At 46.7% G+C, this 23,106-nt stretch overlaps 1 protein-coding gene across 2 annotated transcripts in view; it reads left to right on the top strand.

The window, feature by feature from the left end:
* Positions 1-23,106, top strand: part of LLGL1 (LLGL scribble cell polarity complex component 1) — a 542,661-nt gene that overhangs the window by 244,918 nt on the left and 274,637 nt on the right. For both annotated transcript variants that reach the window (XM_086940821.1, XM_086940820.1), the window contains exon 7: positions 343-478. In XM_086940821.1, coding sequence (XP_086796947.1) covers positions 343-478 — 136 coding nt within the window. The remainder of the gene's footprint in view (positions 1-342; positions 479-23,106) is intronic.

Raw genomic sequence — 23,106 nt, 5'->3', positions numbered from 1 at the left:
TGGTACGTAATTGGATTTATAGATTGGTGGATGGATATCGAAAAGCTTAGTGATCTTGCTTCTGCATTGTATTGAGTGTAGAATTAGTGAATGGCCTTTAGTTCATCCCTCTTTAGGCACAAGGGGGTTACGAATATCTGGTAACCTCTTCTGTGCATCTTACTTTGCTAGAACTAGCAGTGGTTAGGGGGTTGGGTATGGTTCTGCAATGGTGGACTTTTGCTCTGCTGAATGTGGTAACAGGAGGGAGTTACAGATTAGATTGAGTGAATATTTATGCTGTGTTCACTATGCCCTTTGCTAGACTGTTAAACTTGCTGGTTGTTGCTTGGGTTTTTGCAGCAGTTGGAAAGTCTCTGCTGGGAACGGAGTGGCAAAACCCTGGTGAGCTCGCACAGTGATGGAGGCTACATGGTTTGGTCCGTGAACGGCGACTGCCCCAACTCCTCACAACCGGTCTCCTCATCCATACCATATGGTGAGTCTCATCAAGTGTGTAGCTTGCCAGGAAGTTGAAAAGTCTTTCCATAAATACTGCTTCAATTCCCACATTCATCTAAAAGGTGCCTTTCATATTCTAACTCCATGTGCCCTTATATTTGGCACTTCACTTCCTCCTTATTTGACTCCCAAACCTTTCTCTGCTATCTTTAGTCCCATCTGCAATTCTTGTTTTTTTCCTATCTCCTGGTCATCTTCCTTACCTCTTGTTCATCAACTTACCTTTTCTTGTTCAACCCCACTCCACTCCCTAGTACAGCTGCACAGTTTACATTTTCCTTTTTCTTCAATCTGTTGTCCTTCTCCTCCCTGGACCACTGTTCCTCACCGCCTCCTCTCTTGTGTGTTGGTCCCCCATCCCCATTTCACGACAAGTACTCAAACTAAACTTCTAGGCATGTGGATTTCTGTAATGCTCAGCCTTCTATTAAACTGTTCAGCTTAGTTGTTGTTTATATCACCTATTTATCATTTGTGGTGCTTTTTGCATATCTTCCTGTACTTGGTTTGGGTCAGATAGTGGATGGTTTTGGATTGATGGTGGCCACAGCGGCTGAGAGAGTGATGGTTGTGCACTCTAACTGTAGTCACAGAGAAGATAATTGATGTGAACTGATGTCTGACTAGGCTGTGAAAAGAGACTGAGTGGCCTTGCAAAGATTTGCTGAAATGACGTGCCATGTTTTAAGGGATTTTGTAAATTCATTTTGGAGCAAAATCTAGCTATTGAGGGATAAAATATAAAATGTGTAATGCAATCCAAAATAAAGGCTGCAAGTTTAAAATTAGGCTTTAAATGGTCACCACTTTCTTCTGACCGGCCCAGCACAGTCATATCTGAGCTACTACTTCAGTGTATTTGATTGGCCGTGCATTCTTACCAGTCTAAGAGAGCATTTCAACATGTTGCTGTAATTGACTTTTCCCCTTGCGTCTTGGGGTCGCCCATGTTAAACGTAGACCCCTATAGAAGTATCTTCTTTCTTTAACCTACTGTGACACAAAGCCTCACAAAGTTTGTGTTTTTAATTGGAAGTAAAAAGTGTATAAACTCTTTGAAAATACATCTTTGCAAAAAAAGTATTTTGCTAAAGGTAATTTTTATTTAAAAAAACCTTGCCTAGAGGTGAAGTTCTATGAGTTACATAGATTTTGCAACTTGACAAAGGACAAAACTGACGAGTTTTGCAGAACTTTCAGTGAAACTTTAATTTTACATCATAATCTCCAACTTAAGAAATTCTGCCCTTGTTTGACATACGTATGATCATAACAGTTTACGGAATACATTATAATATGGTATCTTTATTCGAGGCCTTTATTCCAGATTCTTGGCCATAGTTTGTATCGCATTAAAATTCGTAAAAAGTAAAAAATAAATTAGCTACAGGTGGCTTCAATGTTCTTGGTCTCTTTTTGCCTTAATGTATAGTTTTGCTAGAGGAGGATTGTGGCATCACTGTGATTAACTAAATTTACAGGTCTTTCCTAACACAAGTCCAAACATGTTTCAGTGTGTGATGCTCTATCGAATAATGCAGGACATTCAAGTCAAGTCAAGTCAAGTCAAAACAAGCTTTATTCGATTACATTTAAAATCATAAAAGCAACAAACAACATATATTTAAAAAAAATTGATTACAATTAGATAAAATTCATTACAATTTGCTAAAATCATGTGGGTTAATTCAGTAGTTCTCTGCTAAACACACGCACACACCTTATAACCCATGCAGTTCCAAAGTCCTCAAGCTCTGCATCGTATAATCAATTCAACCATGTGCATCTTTCATTTCCAAAAATGTTCTATTGGCCAAGCAATTGACAAATCTCAACAGTTTCGATTTTCAACATGGTATAGTTCTGTAATGCACGGTACAGATAAAATGCAGCTTTTAATACGACTTGTGTTAATTCAGAACCTAAGATTTCACATAGATGTGTGTTTTGGCTCTTCAAGAGACTGATCTTCCTTCTGTGACTCATAATGTTGTTTACAACATCAGTGGTTTCATTCCTTGCTTATTCAATCAAGAGGTTTTGATTAAGAGAAGCTACACTTGTTTACCAAGATCGGCTACCAATGTTTGCTATAAATAAACATATTTTCATAAGTGTTCCTTATGACTGGCTAGAACTACGGTCCAAAATGTAAAACTATGAAAAACATTTATGAAGTGTAGCGCCTTTAATATAGTGCTCATGGGCTTACGCATGACATCACAGATGAATTTACTGGTGAAGTATGAGTTAATGTGTCAGTTTTCAGATGCGATGCATTGTAGCTGGGGTGTGCCATTTGAGGACCATTTGGTTTGGTGCAATAAACACAGTAATTGGAAGGAAGGTACCTTGATCGATCATAGATGTGCACCCTTTTTCTTGCATTGGAGTAAATCCAGATTTTAAACTGTATATGGACACAAATAGATTTCATGTGTCTGAACAATTTCCAATACATGTTAAGACTTGGTAAGTGCTTATTTCTAGGTCATACTAATATGGTTGACATATTGATTTGCCAAGTCTTAACGTGTATTGTAAATGGCTGAGATACATGGTGACCAGCAATGTATCTGTTTAAAATATGGAAAAATTAATTTCTTCTGATGTGAAAAATTAGTTTGCACATCAGTTTGTAAAATGAGATTAATCAGTGGTTGATTGCGGTACCCCTCTTGGGGTTAATAGTCTTCAGCAAGGCTTGAAATATCCACTGATAAACTATGTGTAAAACACTGCTATGCTGCAAAACTGTCCCCCAGAGTCCAAAACCGACTCCCACCCTGGTGGCCCATCGGGGAAACGCCCAGTGCCTGCTACGGCCAGTCCGGCCCTTCCAATGGGACTTACTTATTTCATATTCCATTTGTCGGTAGTCGAAGGGAACGATTCAATTTGTGTCCCAAACTTGGTTTAAGTTTGGTATGCCTACTGTCTCCCATTCTTAAATCTTGGTAATGTAGTCATTTACATTAGGTGTGCACCCTTCATTATCTGTGTTTTAAGTGTTAACTAAAGTAACCGGAAAGGACATTAGGTTAAGTTGTTTTAAAATTGATATATAGGTTCGGTCACTGGTGGGGCATCATACGGCACAACCCCCCCAGCACCTTTGTGTAACCCCTGAGATCGAATATAAAACGATCCACCTTGAGTTCTGATTCGTCTTTGTGGCAGTATGCCGAATCATTCACTATGCTGAACTGTGCTGCCTCTTTCTTCTGTATGTTAGGGATTGCTAATCTTTCTTCATGTGTTTACCTTTGTAAACCTAGCAGAGTGCCCCAGGCATGGTAGTGTTCTGATAGTGCTATCTATTTTCTGGAAAAGCTATTTTAGGAATTTTGTGAGGTTCTGTTTTGTAGTATCTAAAGAAACTTGGGTAAAGCAATCATTTTATACACTGCTTCCCTTCGCAGCACTGTTAATAGGAGATTGCTCCCAGTGAGCCACATCAGCCGTTAGCCTATTTAATCATAGTTCTTGGTTGTCTTTGCATTGTGTCTTTTTGTCTGATGCTTTTCATATCCCTATGTATTTAAAGTACTGCTATTCTAATGTAAGGCATATTGGAAAAGGGTCTTTCAGGGTCCATCCTCCCAGTGTGAATATCACTGACTTGTCACAGTTGAGGTCATGCCTGGTGTAGTTCTGATATATCACACATATTCTTGAGTCTTTCTAATGTGGGTATGATTGGTGATAGAAGAATGCTGCCTGCTTGTAGGGATATCTGTTACTCCCTAATCATCTTAGATGACAAACTTAACATGCTAGCACAGGTAAACTCTGTCTCCTTCCCCTGCTTTCATATACTATGCACCCTCCAAAGAATCAGCAAACTGACACCCAGGAATACGAGGCGCACAGTCACTCACACCCTCGTCACAAGCAGACTAGACTACACAAACGCTCTCTACGCCGGAATCTCTAACCAACTTCAGATCATACAGAACGCTGCAACAAGACATTCATCCCAAAAGTCCCACGTCACACCCACATCACACCAACATCACACCACACTGCAGAGAACTCCATTGGCTTCTGACACACACATGCTATCAATTCAAACTATTCACACACAGATACAGGTCACTGCGCAACATAGGGCCAGCCTACCTCAACAGCCACTTTCACTTCCACCAACCCACCAGACAACAGCACTCAGCCTCCCTCTTTCACATACGCCCCCTGATCCGCAGAACGGGAGGCCTAGCTTTCTCCCACATCGTGTACAAAACATGGAACTACCTACGACTACACATCGGGCCTCCTCCTTGCTTCATGAATTCCGCAAGAGGCTGAAGACATGACCCTTCAACTAACTATATGTCTTAGGCATCTATACCCCTTCTCCAGTTCCAGGATACCCTATCGAGTGATGAGCGGTGCTTGACAAATACTGTCAACATAGCATACCATTCCCCATACCCTCATGGCTGGATCTGTGTGTATCCATTCAGCTAACAGTTCTACAGCCAATGTAAATAGCATTGGCAAGAGAGGGCAACCATTCCGGGTTCCTCTGTGAAGTATCTTAATCTAAGGGGTGTTGGAAGAGTCTCTTGCGGTATCAATCCTCGCACTGGGAATATCAACTAGTTGTCCCAGTTGATGTCTAACCTGGTGTATTTTGATATACCTCAAATAATGTTTTAAGACTTTCTAACGTGTGTATAGGATCAGTGATATTTAGAAGGATGTCTGCATGTAGGGATATTCCTTCATCCTTGTTTAACCCTCACACTCCTACTCATGGCTGCATCCATTCAACTAAAAGTTCTACAGACAATGTGAATAGCACCGATGAGAGAGGGCGCAAGCCTGCTCTGTTCCTCTGAATTATAAATTGCTTGGATTCAGTTTACCCTTAACTTGGCAATTAGGTTTTTGTATGGTAGCTTAATCCACGCTATTTAGGCCCAACTACCATTCACCTCAGTATGGTGAGTGAAAAGGGTCCTTTCTGTGGAAAAACAGCCAATCTTTAACGAATACCCAGGCTGTTTGGCGCAAGATGCCTCTAATTCCCAATATCGATAGTTAGCAAAATAGAGGCAGGCACTGGAAACTGGAAAGCAAGAACAGGTTTATTGCTCCAGAGGTGAACACGTCTGGTCTGACACAAGGGATGTCTTCAGGAGGTGTTCTAACAACTTCTTCGCTGTTTCCCTTTTTATACAATTTACAGTAAATTTATTGGTGGTCAAACATCCTAGGAATTCCCGGCCCCAGCAGGTTCTCACTGAGTCCCAACAGTTTGTCGTCGCCCACCTGGGTCTTAATTAGTGATTGATATCTCGCAGCTGGACATTCCGACAGGATCTGTAAATGTGTGTGATCGGTCATATCTAAGGGTTCTGCAAGTGATAACATCAAGCATTTCTGTTTGTGCAACAAGTCCTGCTGTGTGGGGGCAATAAACTACGTCGGCAGGGCTTGGTTTACAGCCTGGGACTGGATCGAGTGGCCAGGTGCAGTTGGGGGTTATCAGAAGGGCCTGGAGGATGAAAGGACAAACGTGTTTAGGGCGGGAGGTGGCTCCAGGGTCTTGTCACGAGGACAAGGTTTTATGACCTTAGTGCATTTGGTCATGCTGAATCAGGGCACCGGGGATGGTTGCGAGGTCAGGGTGAATCGTGGGTGACTTGCAAAGCGTGAGATGGCAGCGGCACCTTAAATGGATGCCATTTACGTGCGAACAATGGCTCTTGTTAGGCAAGATGGCGCCGGTGATGTTCACGTTAGTAAACTGCGATTTAACAGCCCTCGCTTTGAACATTCCCAAGTCTTCTTGCTAATCTATTTCGATCACCATAATGTTCTGTATCTCTGTGTCATGTATTACATTAATTCGCTCTATGCGATAATCTACAGTCTTAGGGCACATAAAGTTCAAGCATAGAGAACACAAGGGTGGTATGCAGTGTATCCCCAAACAGCAGCCACATATTATAAAAATTGGAACCAAGAGGACCGTCAATATTTTCCACCCCCATTCTTTTAATATGCCCCAAAACCAGCTTCCAAGTGTCCAAGTCTCTTGTGCTTGATGGATCTCCGATGCCAGTCTGTGCAGATGTTCAATCGCCTTATAGACAGAAGGCGAGCTGTCAGGGACAAAGGTACAACAGCTGGCACCGATGATGCGGCATGCTCCTCCACGGTCTGCTAGTACCACGTCTAAAACAAGACGGTTTTGCAAAGTCATCAGGCGGACCGCTTGAAGCTTGGCAAGTGTTGTTGGTGAGGATGCCAGCTGTTACGTTCAAAGCTGACTCTACTGCTTGAGACAGGTGTCGAATAGCCCGGCTGTTTGCCATCGGACCCCAAAGTGGAACAAGGCCTTTAACTGCATCAAGAAATTGGGATGTAGTAGAATCTGCTTGCTCTGTGTCTCCGGACCGCTTTTCTCGGTGATGTCCAGCAGGTGCAGTGTAGGTTGGAGGCAGAACAAAGGCAATGTAGCAAGTGCCCCCCCAGCTTTTTGGGAGCCAGGTGTATGCTTTAGTACCACAGATGAAGTACATATTGGGTGATGCAACAAAAGAAGGGGGGTCAGCAGTATGTAGAGTCCTGGTGATGTGACAAGTACTGTGGCCCGCGATTTTCGTCCCATGGCCTTCGATGCAGACAAGACCCGAGACGTTCACCACAGATAGGGCCACAGTTGTGGTTGCGTTGTTCTTTTCTTTAGAAAGGAGAAGGTAGGTCTGGCTGGATCATTGAACACTTGCATTTCCACTCGTTCTTTTGAAGGAATGTTCATTGGGAAGATTGCATTAGAAGTGAGAGGACAAAAGGGAGCAGCCGTTCTTCCAGTTTTGTCCAGCCAGAACTCGTTATAGAATTGTTTCATTGTCCCATCGGATGTGGCATTTTCTTTGTAGCTTTCTTGTAGAAGCATTAACCAAGCAAGGCAGGACCCATGAACAGAGAAAGGTGAAGGGATGAAAGGAACAGAATGTTCAGTGGCATGTGGTAGCAGCCCACAGACCCAACAGTTCGTAGCATTTGCAACAAGATTATGCTGGTGCAACAGTTGGACGAAAGAGTTATTCCAGAACTCTCTGCGTCGTTCTCGGAGGCGTGGTGACAGTGATACCAGATAGTGTTCTTTTTCAGTGGTGGGTTGCACAGTAGGCATCAATGCTCGATAAGCAGGAGCACTCTCTTCGATGATCCAGATTGCGACCATTAGCAAGAGGCTGGTGAGAGATACTGCTATGAGTGTGATTGTCTTTACTGTATGAATTTTGGCAGTCTTGGCGTCGTTGCGGCGGTTCTTCGGTCGTCCGGGATCTTCCATCATTTTCAAGGGGCTCGATGACTCACAGGACCACATACTTCGTCTAGCGTATCACCTGGTAGCCTTTGTAGTGTTTGGCTACCGATATGAGACTTTTGACTTAATTAGTGGTCTGCGTGTCGAGACGCCCTCCTTTTGTCGACCTCAGGTTGTACCCTTTCTTGGATGGTACAGTAGGGTCGGGATACTCTGCCAGTTCTAGAGTCTCTGTCTGTGGGTAGCAGTTCAAGGCTGGTCGATCTTTGGTCAGGAGCTCTTCTTGGACGTCCACTTCCTTGCTGGTTGACAGGGTTGGTGAGATCTTCTGACAGTGGTGGGCGTGCAGCCAATTTTTCTTTCCTTCCACTCGAAGGGCAGTTCGGGTGGTGATGAGGACTTGCCAGGGACCCGTCCACCTGGGTTCCAGACTCTTCGACCTCTGGAAATTTCTGATCAAGACGAAATCCCCAGGTCTGATATCATGTCCTGGGCCCCTGGACACGTCCGGAATGGCATGCAGCACCTGTTGGTGGATAAGCGTTAATTCATTCATTAACTTTTACAGGTAATCAGACATTAATATGTCCGGGACATCATTAATGGTGGTTGGTTTCGGTGCCGCCCAAATGTTCATGGGCCTGCCAAAGACCACTTCGTATGGGGTCAGTCTGTGCTTGGTTTTGGTGGAACGCATCGATAGCGATGCCAGTGGGAGTGCGTCGGGCCATTTCAGCCCAGTTGTGGCGACTATATTTGCCAATTTTAATTTTAGTGTGGCATTGTGTCGTTCCACCAGGCCCGCTGATTGGGGGTGAAAGACGGCGTGGAACTTTTGCTTCACCCCAAAGCCCTTCAGAATGTTTTGAATCCCTTCCGCTACGAAATGGGGGCCAATGTCGCTCCATAAAATTCGACAAAGGCCCTATCTAGGGAAGAATTCTTTTAGCAACACCTGGAGTTCTGGACTTTTTGGTTCCGTCCAGAGGTGTCAGGGATAACACCCGAAGACCCCGGAGTTCTACCTGTCTCGGTGCACAAATAAACAGAAACACGGGCTTCTCGATGGTGGCGTCAAAGACCAAAGGTTTATTACTGCAGGGACACAGAAGTCACAGAAACTACACACGGGCAGTATCTAGGAGCCTGTTTGATTTGGAGTGCTCTTGCTCGTAGTATAGCGAAAACACCAGGATATGCTAAATGGATCATTTGCGGTTCACTGATACCAAAATTATGTGTTTACGACAATATTGAAAACACTGGTTCAAATCGTCACGGAACCTCACACCTTAGCAGTAGCTGTGGCGGTATTATTGCGAGTGGGGTACGCTTCCACCCATTTGCTGAAAGCGCACACAATGACTAAGACGTATTTGAGACCATGGCACCTTTCTAATTGTATATAATCCATTTGGAGGATTTCAAAGGGGTGATCGGGGATCCCAAACCCTCCTCGAGGTACTGCTGTCCCCTTCCCTGGGTTGTGTTGCAAGCACACCATGCATTGCTGTACTAAACATCTTGCTGAGTCTGCAATCTTGCCGTTATGCCATACCCTCGTGATTAGTTCGGTCATGGCGGCGGATCCTATGTGTGTGGGTAAGTGTGCCATGGTCAATATGGGGATCAGATAGGTGTCTGGTAACAGCCATTTGTCACTGTTTTTTGTCCTCCAGCAGCCTTCCTCATCTTTCAGTCCCACCCGCGCCCATTCAGTCAGTTCGCTCTGTGTGCCTGTCGTCTGTATGTCCCTTATAGTCGCCCTAGCGTCAGTCCAGTGTTCTGCTTGTGACCTGGTCACATACATGCGTGTCGTGGTTCTGTCTTGTGCTGTGGTTCGGGCAGTAATGTCTGCTAGTGCATTTCCCTGCCCAATGAGATCGGTCACCTTCTTATGGGCCTTACACATAATTACTGCTAGCTGCTTGGGGAGGAGGACTGCTTCTGTCAATGCGGAGACTAGGTCTCCGTGCAAGATGGGTGTGCCGTGTGACGTCAGGAACCCTCTTTCCCTCCAGAGGAGTCCGAAATGATGAACTACCCCAAAGGCGTACTGGCTATCGGTGTATATGTTGACTGTCGTGCCAGCCGCTAGGATGCATGCTCGTGTAAGGACAATGAGCTCAGCTGCTTGGGCAGAACGTTGGGCAATGCGGGCAGTTTCTAGGACAGTTTGAGCTGTGGTCACGGCTTACGCTGCTGTGGTAGTGCCATCATGGAGCTTGAGGCATGAGCCATCTAACCATAGTTCCCCGTCTGGTTCTGGGAAGGCAGTGTCTCGGAGATCAACTCCTACTTTTAGTCTGCTTGTCAGTGAGGGATACGCAGTCGTGTAGCGAAATTGTATTCGGGTCGTTTTTTGGAAGAGGCAGCAATGTGGCTGGGTTGAGGGTGGAACATCGTTTCAGCGTAATGTGTGGTGCTAACAGGGTCAGTTCGTATCCAGTCAGTCGGGCACTCGTCAAATGTTGCGTCTTAGTCTGGTTTAGCAATGTGTCGACTGCATGTGGTACTATCACTGTGATGGGGTTGGAGAGCACTATTCCCTCGCCCTGTCGTATGGAGACTGCTGCAGCTGCTACAGCACGCAAGCACACAGGCAGTGCTCTAGCTACTGGGTCGAGGATGGCAGAGAAATACGCACAGGGGTGTTGCTTGTGGCCAATTGATTGCATCAGGACAGATAATGCACATCCCTCCCTTTAGTGTGTGTAGAGGGAAAATGGGTTGGAGTAGTCTGGTGTCCCTAGAACAGGTGCTGAACAAAGGGCATCTCGTAATTCCTTGAATGCTGACTGGAATTCGGGTGTCCAAGGGAGTGGAAAGGGTGTGTCTTTGGCTAGGAGGGAGAGAAGGGGTTTGACGATGAGGCTGAAGTTTGGTAACCATTGTCGACAGAATGAGGTGAGGCCTATCGGTGAGCAGGCTTGTTTTTGGTTTTTGGAGACAGGAGTGTCTAGAATGGTCTGGATCCTGTTTGGTGTGATCGTTCTCCCTTCCTTTTACAAAAGGTGTCCTAAATAAGTCACTTGCGGTTGGCAGAATTGCAGTTTCTTGCAGGAGACCGTGTGACCATTCTTGGCGAGGAAATGAAGTAACTGAATGGTGGCAGTGACCGCTATTGGAGTGGTGTCTGCTGCTAGCAAGATGTCTTCTACGTATTGTATCAGTGCTACTCCGTCTGGCAATTATATGGCATCCAGCTGTCTTTTGAGTGCCTGACTATATATGCTTGGGCTTTCTGTGTACCCCTGGGGTGCTCTACAAAATCTAAATGAACGGGATCTGAGTGTAAATCCAAAAAGATAGCGGCTGTCCTCATGAATGGGTATAGAAAAGAATGCATTTTTGAGATCGATAACAGTGAAAACGGTGGCAGTGGATGGGATGAGGGTCAGGATGGTGGTAATGTCAAACGACTGGATATTGGGGCACTACGATCTTGTTTACCTCCCTTAGGTCAATGATAAAGCGGTAGGCTTTTCCGTCTCCCTCTCCCTGTTTCTTTATCATCGGCAGAATAGGACTGTTACAATTGTTGCTCACCACTTCTTCTACCACCCCTGCTTCTACGAGTGAGTGAATGATGTCTGAGTGCTCTCTCGCCCTCTGAGATTTTGTACTCCGGTATCTTTGGCAGAGTCGCGTCCTGTCGTATTGTTACATGCACTGGGTCAATCATCATTTGTCCTACGTCTGAGTTAGCCCTAGCCCATAAGTGCGATGGTAAAGTGTCCAGTAGGGATGTGTCTGCTTCGGAAATGTCTTATTACTTACCGGTAATCTTCATTACCCCGATTGGAGTCCACCCCGTCCCAGTCCTTACTTCGTGAGGCAGTCCTGCCTCCACCCAGCCATTCAAAACGCCAGAAATCCATAGGTTGAAGGTTACATAAGCCCATCCCACCCACCGCCATGCCTGTTATCAACAAGACTCAGACACAAACACAGCGGGAGGGAGGGAGGGAAGAGGACTGGGACGGGGTGGACCCCAATCGGGGTAATGAAGATTACCGGTAAGTAATAAGACATTACCCCCTCATGGGTCCTCCCCGTCCCAGTCCTTACTACGTGAGGAACTCACAAGCAGAAAACCAAGAAGAAAAAATGCAGGACACCAGGGAACCATTCAAAAAGTACAAAACTATAAACAATAAAGTATCAACGAACCGCAGCGTACAAGACGCCAACAGAAATCGTCAAAAGAGGCAAGAAAACATCAAGCCGAGAAAGTCGCACAAATGGGCGACGGGACCGCCAAATGGCCGCCCCACAAAGCCCCCAGACAGAGACCCCGCCACCTCAGCACAGGAAGCAGACACAGAACCCACAGGAGACAAACAGGGCAGGAGAAACCCGAGACTGTAGTGAACATTGGAGGCAAAACAGAAGAGCCCTGCGAACACCCAAAGAAGGGAAACAGGAGAAACCCCCTCAGCAGGCAAAACAGGAAGGAACACCTCCAGCCGCAAAAGGAAACACGAAGAAACGGGCAGAAAAGCCCGATCTAAGCCACAAAACAACTCAAACCAGCAGAAACTGCAAAGAAGGAAACAAAATGAGCAAGGCACCCAACTCACCCAACCGACAAGCGGAAGTGAAGGCCAGCAAAAAAGCCACCGCAGTGGACAACCACAACAAGACCACCACTAACAAGGACACGAAAGGGGCAACCGCAGACCATGCAAAACAGCAGGCAAGGCCCAAAGAAGAAACGAGCACAGGAGAGCCCGGACAACGAAGCAAAAGCCCCGAAGAAGCCGACTCACCAAAGGGCAACAACCACCGAGGAAGCCCCAAGGCCCCGACAAGCACAAACCGCCGTCAATGAGCAGACAAAGTGGAAGGGGAAAAAATCCCAACAACAAACCCAAGCCGGAGAAACCAGCACAGAAACAGGAACCCAGGCATGGATTCCGACCAAGAGAAGAGCACCAGGAAACAAAAGAGCCCCAAAATGCATCACAGCTCCAAAGAGCGGAAGGCCAACGCGATCAACACATGCCACCGGCCACCACAGAAGAACAGCCCAAAGACGCCAAAGACAGCCGCTCAAGAGCCAGGCAGTCAGAAGCAAGCGCCAAAGATAGGGCAAAGACAGCTGCGGACCCAGAAGCAGAGCCGGAGGCAAGGGAGGCTGGCCAAAACCGACTCCCACCAGCAACAGCAGAAGCGGAAACCAAAAACAGCGAGGCCAACCCAACAACACCGACACCCCCCAAACTCCCGCAGAACCCCCCGGGAGGAGAAAACGGGAGGGAAGGCATACAGTAAACCCGAAGGCCAAGGAAACGAGAGAGCAACCCCCGAGGACAGACCACCCCGGAACAAAAACCGGGGGAGAAGAGCAACAGGAGGGGAAGCAAACACGACCGAACCAGAGTCCCAAACCAAAGACAAAAGGACCTGGAACAGAGGAACAGACAGAGGGAATGCTACACGTAGCAGCAAGACATCCCAGCGCATGGCCATTCCAAGCACCAGCGCACAGTCCCAAGCACCCGTTCATAGTCCCAATAAAAGGATATGTCTCGCCGAAACGAGCGCTAGACAGCACCAAACAGAGGACGGCGGAAGCAGCCCAAGCCACCAAAAGAAGGCACAATCAGAGTACCATTCCATCAAAGAAACCAACCGCCGTAACAGGGATGTTTCTCAAGACCCCCCGAAAGCCAACAGAGAAAACGCCGCCCAGACACAAAACAGGGAAGCCAGTAGGAACAGAGACACGTACCGGGAGCCCCCAGGAAGGCCCAAACAACGAGCCACCGGAGCACCAGTCCGAACAACCGACAAGCCGGCCACCAAGGACCCCAACGGGGCCCCCAACCCAAGGACAGGCATCTGAGGACAACAAGAGGAGAGAGGGAAGCAGAAAGCACACCCCACACCAGGTCGGGAGAGCAAAGCCAACAGACCAGGGGAAAGAGGAACCAAAGCCCCGAAACCAGCAAGAAAAAGGACCCAGCGAGTCAACAGAAGAAACACCAAGGACACGAGGTGCATGAGAGCCCAAGGAACCATAGCCGAGGAGGCATCCACCATCCACCGTACACACGACCAACCCCGAGCCGGGGCAGGAGGGAGACCCAGTAAGACCCGCAGAAGATCCAACAGGGCAGAGAACAGATCCGGATATATGGAGCGCCTCACGAAATGCGTGTCATCCTAGCGCAGGGGCCATGCCAACCCCCACCATTAACGCTCAACACAAATCATACGAGTCGCCAAAGCGAGCACTGAGAAACAGCTCCCAGCAAAGCGCCAAACCGGTCCCGAGGAACCGAAGCCCCCGAACAGGAACCAGACGAGGAACGGGCTGACCCAATATGCCCCCAGAAACCGGAACCAGGCCAGCAAACCCCCACAGCAGGGGCCAGCGCCGTGGAAAAAACCAGGGGGGCAGGAGAGAGGCCGAAAGGAAACACCTGAAAACAGGAAACGGAACACAACCACCGCAAACCTCAGAGCAGCCGGATGGAAGGGAACGAGAAAAACAGTGGACTCCCAGACCTAGGGAAGCCAAAATCATCCACCAAGAAGAGGGGAAAAACCGGGCAGCAAGGGGCACAACCGAAAGGGACACAGCCGCACCAGCCCGACCAAAGCTCTGGGAGGCAGAACCGAACAAAGACCAAGGGGAGCCAGGACCAGGAACAGAGAGAAAGAGGACCCCCGGCCCCACTCCTTCACCAAAACCAGCACCACAGAGCGCAGCGACAAAAAATAGGCCGACGCCAAAGAAGATGGCAGAACGCATCACAGTGCCAACGGACAACGAAGCAACCGTGAAAACAGCCTAAAAGGGGGACAACCCCGGAATGGAAACCGGCAACCAAGAATGATGACCAACAGGACTCACCATTCGGAAAGCAGACCGGACCAACGAGTCAGGAACAACGGAGCCGAGCCCCCAAATCGAAACAATGTCAACAAAAGAGACAGGTGACCCACCAGCAGGACAACACCAGGAGTGGAACACAGAACCCGAAGAGGAAGAGACTCAACCACCAGGCCACGGAGACTCCTCCCGGGCACAACATATTCGACTGACACCTAGGGGGCAGCAGCAGGCGCCGCAGAGGCAGGGAATCAAACGGAGTGCAAAAAATGCAGGCAGCGGACCAAGGCGCCAGGGGAATGGCAAAGCACCAAAACGCAGGCCAGAGAGAAATCTCACAACTCCCGCCGCCCCTGTAGCCGAGGACAAGGCCCAAACATCCGGGACTAGAAAGAGGGACCCCCAAGAAAAGAACCTGCGAAGCACAGACCGAAAAAGAGCAAGCATATACCCCAAAAGGAGAAGCCGCATACGAACTCTTGAGAGCGGAATCCACCAACCTCCCAACCCGGTCCTCCAGGGAAGACGCCTCCGAAGACAGAGGAAGAAGGCGCAAAAAGAAGAAAATGGAGGATACCAGGTGACAAAGACCGCCAGGCGAAATCGTGTTCCCAGAAAGAGAGGAACACCCCGCATGGCAACGCCAGGCCACACTGCAGCCAGTACAGCACGAAATGGCCGGTAAAAAAAAACTGGAATAAACCCCGCAGGTGCAAATTAATCAGGGAGAAAGACCCAGCATCAAAACGCTAGAAATCTCATTGACCATCCCCGAATGTATACCCTAACAGGGGAAAATGTCCACGACCCCATCAACAGTAGATGATGGCATAGCCGCATGCACCAGCAGCGCAGACAGCGCAAAACAGGCCAAGAAAAACTGCAAAAGATGCTACGTGGACAAAGAGAATGCAAATTTCCAAAGCACAGCATGAAAATGAACATCCCAAGTCACATTGACAGCATAGGCAGGACTTGAACCCTTGGCATATGAGAGCCAGTGACACCAGAGGCATATGACATACCATTGAGCAACAGCTCAGTGGATGCACCGGAGAGGAAGCCCCCTCAAACATGGCGATCAAAGGAGTAAACCCCACAGGAAACTCCCAACACACCACAAAGGAAGTGCCCAGCAACCTCCAGGAAACACTGCCCCCAAACAACAATCTCGCATGCGAGACCGAAGAAGTAATAAAAAAGGCAGCCCTGCAGTCTCCACCCACAGCCACATAAGAAGAACATGGCAGCAGGGGCCGGATGCTGCACTAAAGCACCAGCGCCGGAACGACCTGGGGCCAGAACACCAGGAGCGCTCCCTGCCCCAGCCCAGCACATGGACGGGGAGCATCCTGTCCCCAGAACAGGAGCGAGGCTAACCGGAGGACCGGAGTGGCCGCGCCAGGAAATGTGAAAAGACCACAACAGAAGCATTACACATGGAAAAGAAACACTCACGGCACCGCCAAACCATCCAGAAGAAAACAGGAACAGAGACAGGAACCGGGAGCACCAGCGTTCCGACAGCCGTCGGAGCAGAAAAAAAACAGGCATGGCGGTGGGTGGGATGGGCTTATGTAACCTTCAACCTATGGATTTCTGGCGTTTTGATTGGCTGGGTGGAGGCAGGACTGCCTCACGTAGTAAGGACTGGGACGGGGAGGACCCATGAGGGGGTAATGGGATACATGCGTTGGAGTGGACAATCTCTCTGGTGTTGGTGGTTGTCATATAAGATGACTCGCACTCCATCCGGGTAACATCGAATAGTTGCACGGAAGTGCTTCAGTAAGTCGAGACCCATAATGGCGTCGGGGGTGTTGTAAGAGAGAAGGAATGTCGTGTCAATTATGTTATTTTCTAGACTAAAAGGGATGGGCCTGGACAAAGGGTTAGTGGAGGGCGTACCATGAAATCCTATTGAGGTCACATGTGAGCCAGACAAGGGTGCCCTTGGAATCAGTCGTTTGGATAGTGCACTACGTGTTGCTCCTTTGTCTACCAAGAATGGCGACATTGTGCAGAGGACCTTTGCGGTAACATAAGGGCCTTGCTGATCAACATAGAGCTTGACTGGATCCCTCCCTTGCCCTTGGCTGTCCTATGCAAAGTCGTACGTGTTGTCGTAATCCGATTGCTGATACTGGTTCTATCGGGGCGGTCAAAAGCATTTGTCCTATCTGGCCTCTCTTCACTAACGTCGTTTGCGTACCCTCTTCCTCGTCCTCTACCTCGTGGTCCATTTGCTAATTCTCTCGTACCTTTTTCTTTATTTATTTCTGCCAGGATCGGGCATTGGGATTTCCAGTGTCCGTACCCCTTACAAAATGCACATTGATCTTCCCCTAAGTCTCTGCGTCCGTTGTATGGGGTAGGCACGTTATTTCTAGGTGGTGGTGCTCTAGGGGTATTTTGCTGATATCCTCCCTTGTACTGTTCCCTTCCTGAATTTACACCCTGTAGCTGTGCTATCATGACTCTTTCTTTCAAATCTTTCTTTTTCTTTTCATTGGCCCTTTCATTTTCGTTTTTCTGGTGTTCATAGTACTGGGCCATCTGGAGGATGGCCGCTGGGTTAGAGGCCGCCCAACTGCTCTCACTGGTCTGTAGTTTCTGCGAGACTTCCGGCAACAGTCCCTTAACATAGTTCTGTATGAACAAGTGGTGTCCGGTCGCAGTGGACATGTCTTGTCCACTATAATCGGAGAACACTGTTTCGAACCGGGAGAAGAATTCTGAAACATCTTCTTGAGGTTTCTGGCGGCAAGCTGTTACGATAGACCAATCTATCTTTTTCTCGGGAATCAGGGTCTTTACCTTCTGGACTATTTTGTCAGGGAGGTCTAGTATGGCTTTCAAGGGTTTCTGTCCAGGGTTTCGCTGTTTATCCAGCCCATCGAGTTGTCCCCAGGTATGACCGAACAGGTTTGTGTGGTCTACTTTCCTGATCTGCTTCCACACATCGGCTGGCAGACATAGCCCAAAGAACAAATCGATGTCGGCTAGCGTCATAATTGTCGACCCTAGGGCTGTACCTAACTCAGTGTAAAATGTGGTAGGATTCTTTCGTAAGTCTGGCAGGGATTTTCGGAACGTCAGAATGTCCTGTCTGTCCCAGGGCTGATATACCCAATTATAGACCACCCTTCCCTTAGCGTCTTGGTGATTTATGTCATTCTGAGTTCCTTGTCCTCTAGGGGGGACCCAATAGGGGGCAGCTTCCTTAATGGACATCATGTTATCTATTCTCTCTATCGGGGGTTCCGTCATTGCAGATGTTGCATTTTTGTCTACCTGCCCTTGCTCCATGAGGTGGCGGAAGACTTCTAATGTATAGGAAAAAAGTTCCGCTATATCGCATTCACTCATCTCCTGTATCTACCTTTCTGTACAGGGTCACGAGTCGGTCGGGCCCTTTATTCCTATACTTTTCCTCATACGCTGTGAGTGTGTAATAACAAAAATGCACGAAAGTGTTGTTTGCGGTTGTCGGCGTAGGAGTTACATATATCTGTTATGTATTCCTCTGTTTCTTTCCTGTCTACTGGGGTTTTAACTATCCTATCCATGCCTGCTCGCTCATTTTTACTTAATCGTGGGATTCTCACGAGCCCTTTCACTTAGATTCTTTCTGATGTGTCATCGGGCAAGGCATTAGGCGTGAGAGGCTCAGTCGGCGCAGAGGATGTGGATATCGAGGCCCTGGCGCTACCTTCAGTTGTATTCTGAGATCCTTGTTGTTGCACTAGAGGATGGGTAGGGGCATAGGGAGGTGGCATGTAGATAATCGGTGGACCTAGGAGTAGATCGTCGTCTACCCTTTGTTTCGATGGGAGCTCAGGGTAAAGAGTTGAGGGAGCTCTAACCGGGTATTGACCTGAGATCTCTGCCTCTCGCTCCTCCCTGGCTTTTTCTCTTTCTTTAACTTCCTCTTCTAACTTTTTGCCAGCTAGGTGAGCTGATTTTCGTAGTTCTTTTTCTATTCTCGTTTCATCTCTTTTCTTTCGCTGTGTTTGTTTTCGCCATAAGCCGAAGCTGTCGAGCATAATCGGCGTGGTTTTCTTTTCGCGTAAGGCTATTTCTAGCGTTTCTATTTTAGCAGGATCAAAAGATCCCGTCAGTGGCCACTGATTTTCTCGATCTTTCTTAGTGTGCTTGTGCCATAGTTTGCTATAAGCTACAGCGACTATTCCATATTTCACATACATGTTCTTATTAGGGGTGCCCTCCGGTGGAGCCGGATGACTGACCTCTAATAAATGGTCCGGCTGAACCAATTACCAATCAGTGGGGAGAAGATAGGCATGACGTAAAATCGGACAAATAAAGATCTCAAACAATTGTGGACAAAGGTCCGCACTACCTATCCTTGGCTGCCTGCAAAGAGAGAGAATATTCCTATTCTTCGTTGTTTGCGAACAGAGAATATCTCAAAAAGAACCAACGTACCAGATAGCTAACAAGTTAAACGAACCAATAAAGCCCAATACTAGTATTTAATCCAAACAATTCCAATACAATCAATCATTCGACAGCAGTCATTTTCACGACCTTACCCGGACCGTATGGACAGTTCTTCGTCTTCCACTTCCAGCGCCCGGTCGTCCTCTTTTCTCCGTATTAGCCGCGGCACTCCTGTGGGATCCCAGTCAGGACCGTAAGTCACTCGAGAGAGGTCCGTTCGGAACCGGTGAAGTTCGGATGATCGGCTGCCAGACAAGGGTCTCTTTCAGGCAGGTGCACTTTCCCGATCGTTGCAGTGGTTCCCTCCGTCGTTAGGACCTCTCTACCTGACCTAGTGTCGCTGATGGGCGCCACGTTGGGACGCCACTTTGTGGAAAAACAGCCAATCTCTAATGAATACCCAGGCTGTTTGGCGCAAGATACCTCTAATTCCCAATATCGATAGTTAGCAAAGTAAAGAGGCAGGCGCTGGACCTGGAAAGCAAGAATAGGTTTATTGCTCCAGAGGAGAACCTGTCAGGTCTGACACAAGGGATGTCTTCAGGAGGTGTTCTAACAACTTCTCCGCTGCTCCCCTTTTTATACAATTTACAGTAACTTTATTTGTGGTCAAACATCCTAGGAATTCCCGCCTCAAGCAGGTTCTCACAGAGTCCCAACAGTTTGTCATCCCCCACCCGGGTCTTAATTAGTGATTGATATCTCGCAGCTGGACATTCCGACAGGATCTGTAAATGTGTGTGATCGGTCATATCTAAGGGTTATGCAAGTGATAAGATCAAGCATTTCTGTTCATGCAACAAGTCCTGCTGTGTGGGGGCAATAAACTACGTCCGCAGGGCTTGGTTTACAGCCTGGGACTGGATTGAGTGGCCAGGTGCAGTTGGGGGTTATCAGAAGGGCCTGGAGGATGAAAGGACAAACGTGTTTAAGGCGGGAAGTGGCTCCAGGGTCTTGTCACGAGGACAAGGTTTTATGACCTTAGTGCATTTGGTCATGCTGAATCAGGGCACCGGGGATGGTTGCGAGGTCAGGGTGAATCGTGGGTGACTTGCAAAGCGTGAGATGGCCGCGGCACCTAAAATGGATGACGTTTACGTGCGGACAATGGCTCTTGTTAGGCAAGATGGCGCCGGTGATGTTCACGTTTGTAAACTGCGATTTAACATTTCCGTAAAGTAATTTGCTTACTTGGCACAGAGTGCAGCAACTGCAGTTGGTTCATTAACTGTACTTGCCGGTGCAAGGCTATTCTGTAATCTAATGTTTAATTTGGTGGATCTTTGTGGCATAGTCCGCTGGGTACAGGTGTATCAATTCTGAGATCACTGTTTAGGTGGAAACCTACTAAACAGCACAGCTGTCTGGTTGTGGAAGACTTCTTGGGGAAATGTTGGAAACTTCCTTGGGAATACATTCAGTACATTGCTTACCATTGGCTTTGTGGTTTGTAACTCAAATTTGCTTGCATTCTATTTTCTGACTTTGTTTTAGGCTGCCAAGCACGTCTTTGTCCCTCTTACGGAGGATAGTCTCTTTACCACCTCTGAAAGGCTTCTTGTATTGTTCCACGAGTGCTCACTTTCTGGGAACATTTTTTTTTCTTTTTCATAAGGCAGTCCAGGAAAGCGGATGTTTGTTTCAGTTATCTCCTGTATGCTAATTCACAGCAATAAACTGCTGTATTCCTTTTTAAATGTTTCATGCCGCTTATCAGTCTGCTTGACTGATGCTACTCATATCAATCTTGCATGCATGTGAAGAACAATCCTCTGTTTGCCAGCTTGTTTATTTTGGTCCGTGATGTTTACTAAAAGCATAATTCGTGCAATCCTCTTCCACAATTTCGTGCCCATGCCATAGCCACTGGAAGTAGGTGAGTGGAGGGTGCTGAAATACCCCCAAAATAACCATGCTGGAGTTTAGAATTGAATGAGCTATAAAAAGACCTTTAAACTTAGTTTTTTATCATGTCATATCTGCTGTGCATTCACAGAAAGAGGGGAAATGTTAAGGTCTGTCTCTCAGGGAGATGGGTGTTTACTTTTCTTTTTTTCATTACAAAGTAAGAGGATTTGTTTGCCAATCTTGTTGGGTATGGAAATGTAAAAAACAGGATGTTATTTGTTTCTAGCACACATCAAACTGTAAATGCCTGTAAATTAACTGTACACATATTTCAGAATATATCAGAATTAGAAAAGCCCAATTGAAGCACATTGTAATTATGAAGCGTGATGGAAACAAATATTTTAATAGGATCAAGCTAAATCAATATACCAGGTGATGCTGATTTCCACACTATTGTTTGTGCACAGTTTAATTTTATCAGTAAAATTGTATGTCTTGTAGTCTTGTAGAAAGTAAGTGAATGTGTTGCTTACTCCTTTGTCCCCTTGGCCATATGTTCCTTTAGCACTTCTATTTCTTTTACATGGCTCAGCCCCTCTTATCTTGTATTAAGCCAGGTTTTGATTTCTCCCAACCACTCTCTGGAATGATATACATTGTGCATGGTAAAAATGATTGCGACCTCCAGTTTATGGCTTAAGAAGTGCTTTAAATGGTGTCGCTAATACCCAACTCAATGATACTCCATTTCTAACGATTTAGGCCGAGCCTTTTCTGTCAGGATTAACATTTATATCAAGCAGGTTAAATGCAGATCTCAGCCATGTTGCTCGTGAGCGATTTGGAGGGGGGGGGGTGCGTGTGTACATTTCTCATGAAACATTTGTTATATCTAAACCGTTATTTATCTCATCAAACCAAGTAGGCCCCATTTTGTGAAGGCCTGTTATGTCCACAAAAGTCATGATCATAGTTTCTCTCAGTCTTTGTAGGTTACTGCAAGTCGAGAGTTCCAAGAAGTCTAATCTTTGGCAATGACCAGTATCCAAAAATGTTCTTTCTTAACTAGCATTGACGAGCTCAAACCTCTGTGGCCGAGTAGATCAATAGTTTCCACAGTATTTCTAAGCTCCATCACTCCTTGTTCACTTTGTGCTCATTTGCTATCTATATTCTCTGGACCCGACTATTCTATCGGAAATCTTTTAATGAGCAACTCTGAAAGTCATAGCATGTGAAACTAGAGCATTGCTTTCGGTTATTCGCATTCCTCCTGCGACTTTAACAGTAGACCACCTCAATGCAGAGAGACCATTGAGTGGTTGCGCAACCAACCAAATTGATGTATTAGGGAAAAAAATAAGTGGGTTTTTTTTTATTGCAGAGGTATGGCGAACTTCGGGTCTATATTCTAAACATGGAAATTGAAGGGTTTACCACTTGGTGGCATTCTTAGTGCAAAGGAATTTTGTGTCTTCCAGCAATCAAAAATTGCCTCTTACCAGGGTGCATTTTAATAACACATTAGTATTATGCCCCAATAGTTGTTATTGGCGACACCACCAACAACTTGCAGCCCTGGTCACCCATCAGCTGGTCATGCCGTGGAAGTGTTTGTGGTGCAACTATCTATCTGTGGGATTGATCAAGGTATTCCCTGGCCGTGCGTTTTTCTTTGGGTTAAGAGAGACCTCACCTGTGACCTCTTCGATTGGTGTGGGTGTGGGTCTCGGGGCCTTTCATCACTTATCTCGGACTCTGGGTTGATGAGGAGGTCATCTTGGGTAAATCCAAATGTAATGGTGCAAGTTCACTGGAACTCCTAAAAATAATATGATGTGAACTAACAACCAAGGCACTTGAACTAAACAATTATAACAATAAACCAGATGAATATTAAAATAGAATTTAAATTATAAGGAAGACGAAAGGTGGCAGGTCTGTACTCAAAATGTATTATTGACTTGATTTTAAAAAAAAAGACAAGAATCACAAGACATAAAAAGATCAGAACTGATCCACAAATTAGTAACTACCAAATTATTCACTAACTCAGCAAAACATATTTTAAAAACATTCAAGAAATGACAGAAAAGTGGCTTAAAGATTAGTTCTCTACGCGCGTTTCGGCGACCAGCGCCTTCTTCTGGAGATGCCA

Source organism: Lissotriton vulgaris, chromosome 10 (assembly GCF_964263255.1).
Source record: "Lissotriton vulgaris chromosome 10, aLisVul1.2, whole genome shotgun sequence".
Taxonomy (NCBI): Eukaryota; Metazoa; Chordata; class Amphibia; order Caudata; family Salamandridae; genus Lissotriton; species Lissotriton vulgaris.
This window is presented reverse-complemented; position numbering and strand designations above follow the sequence as displayed.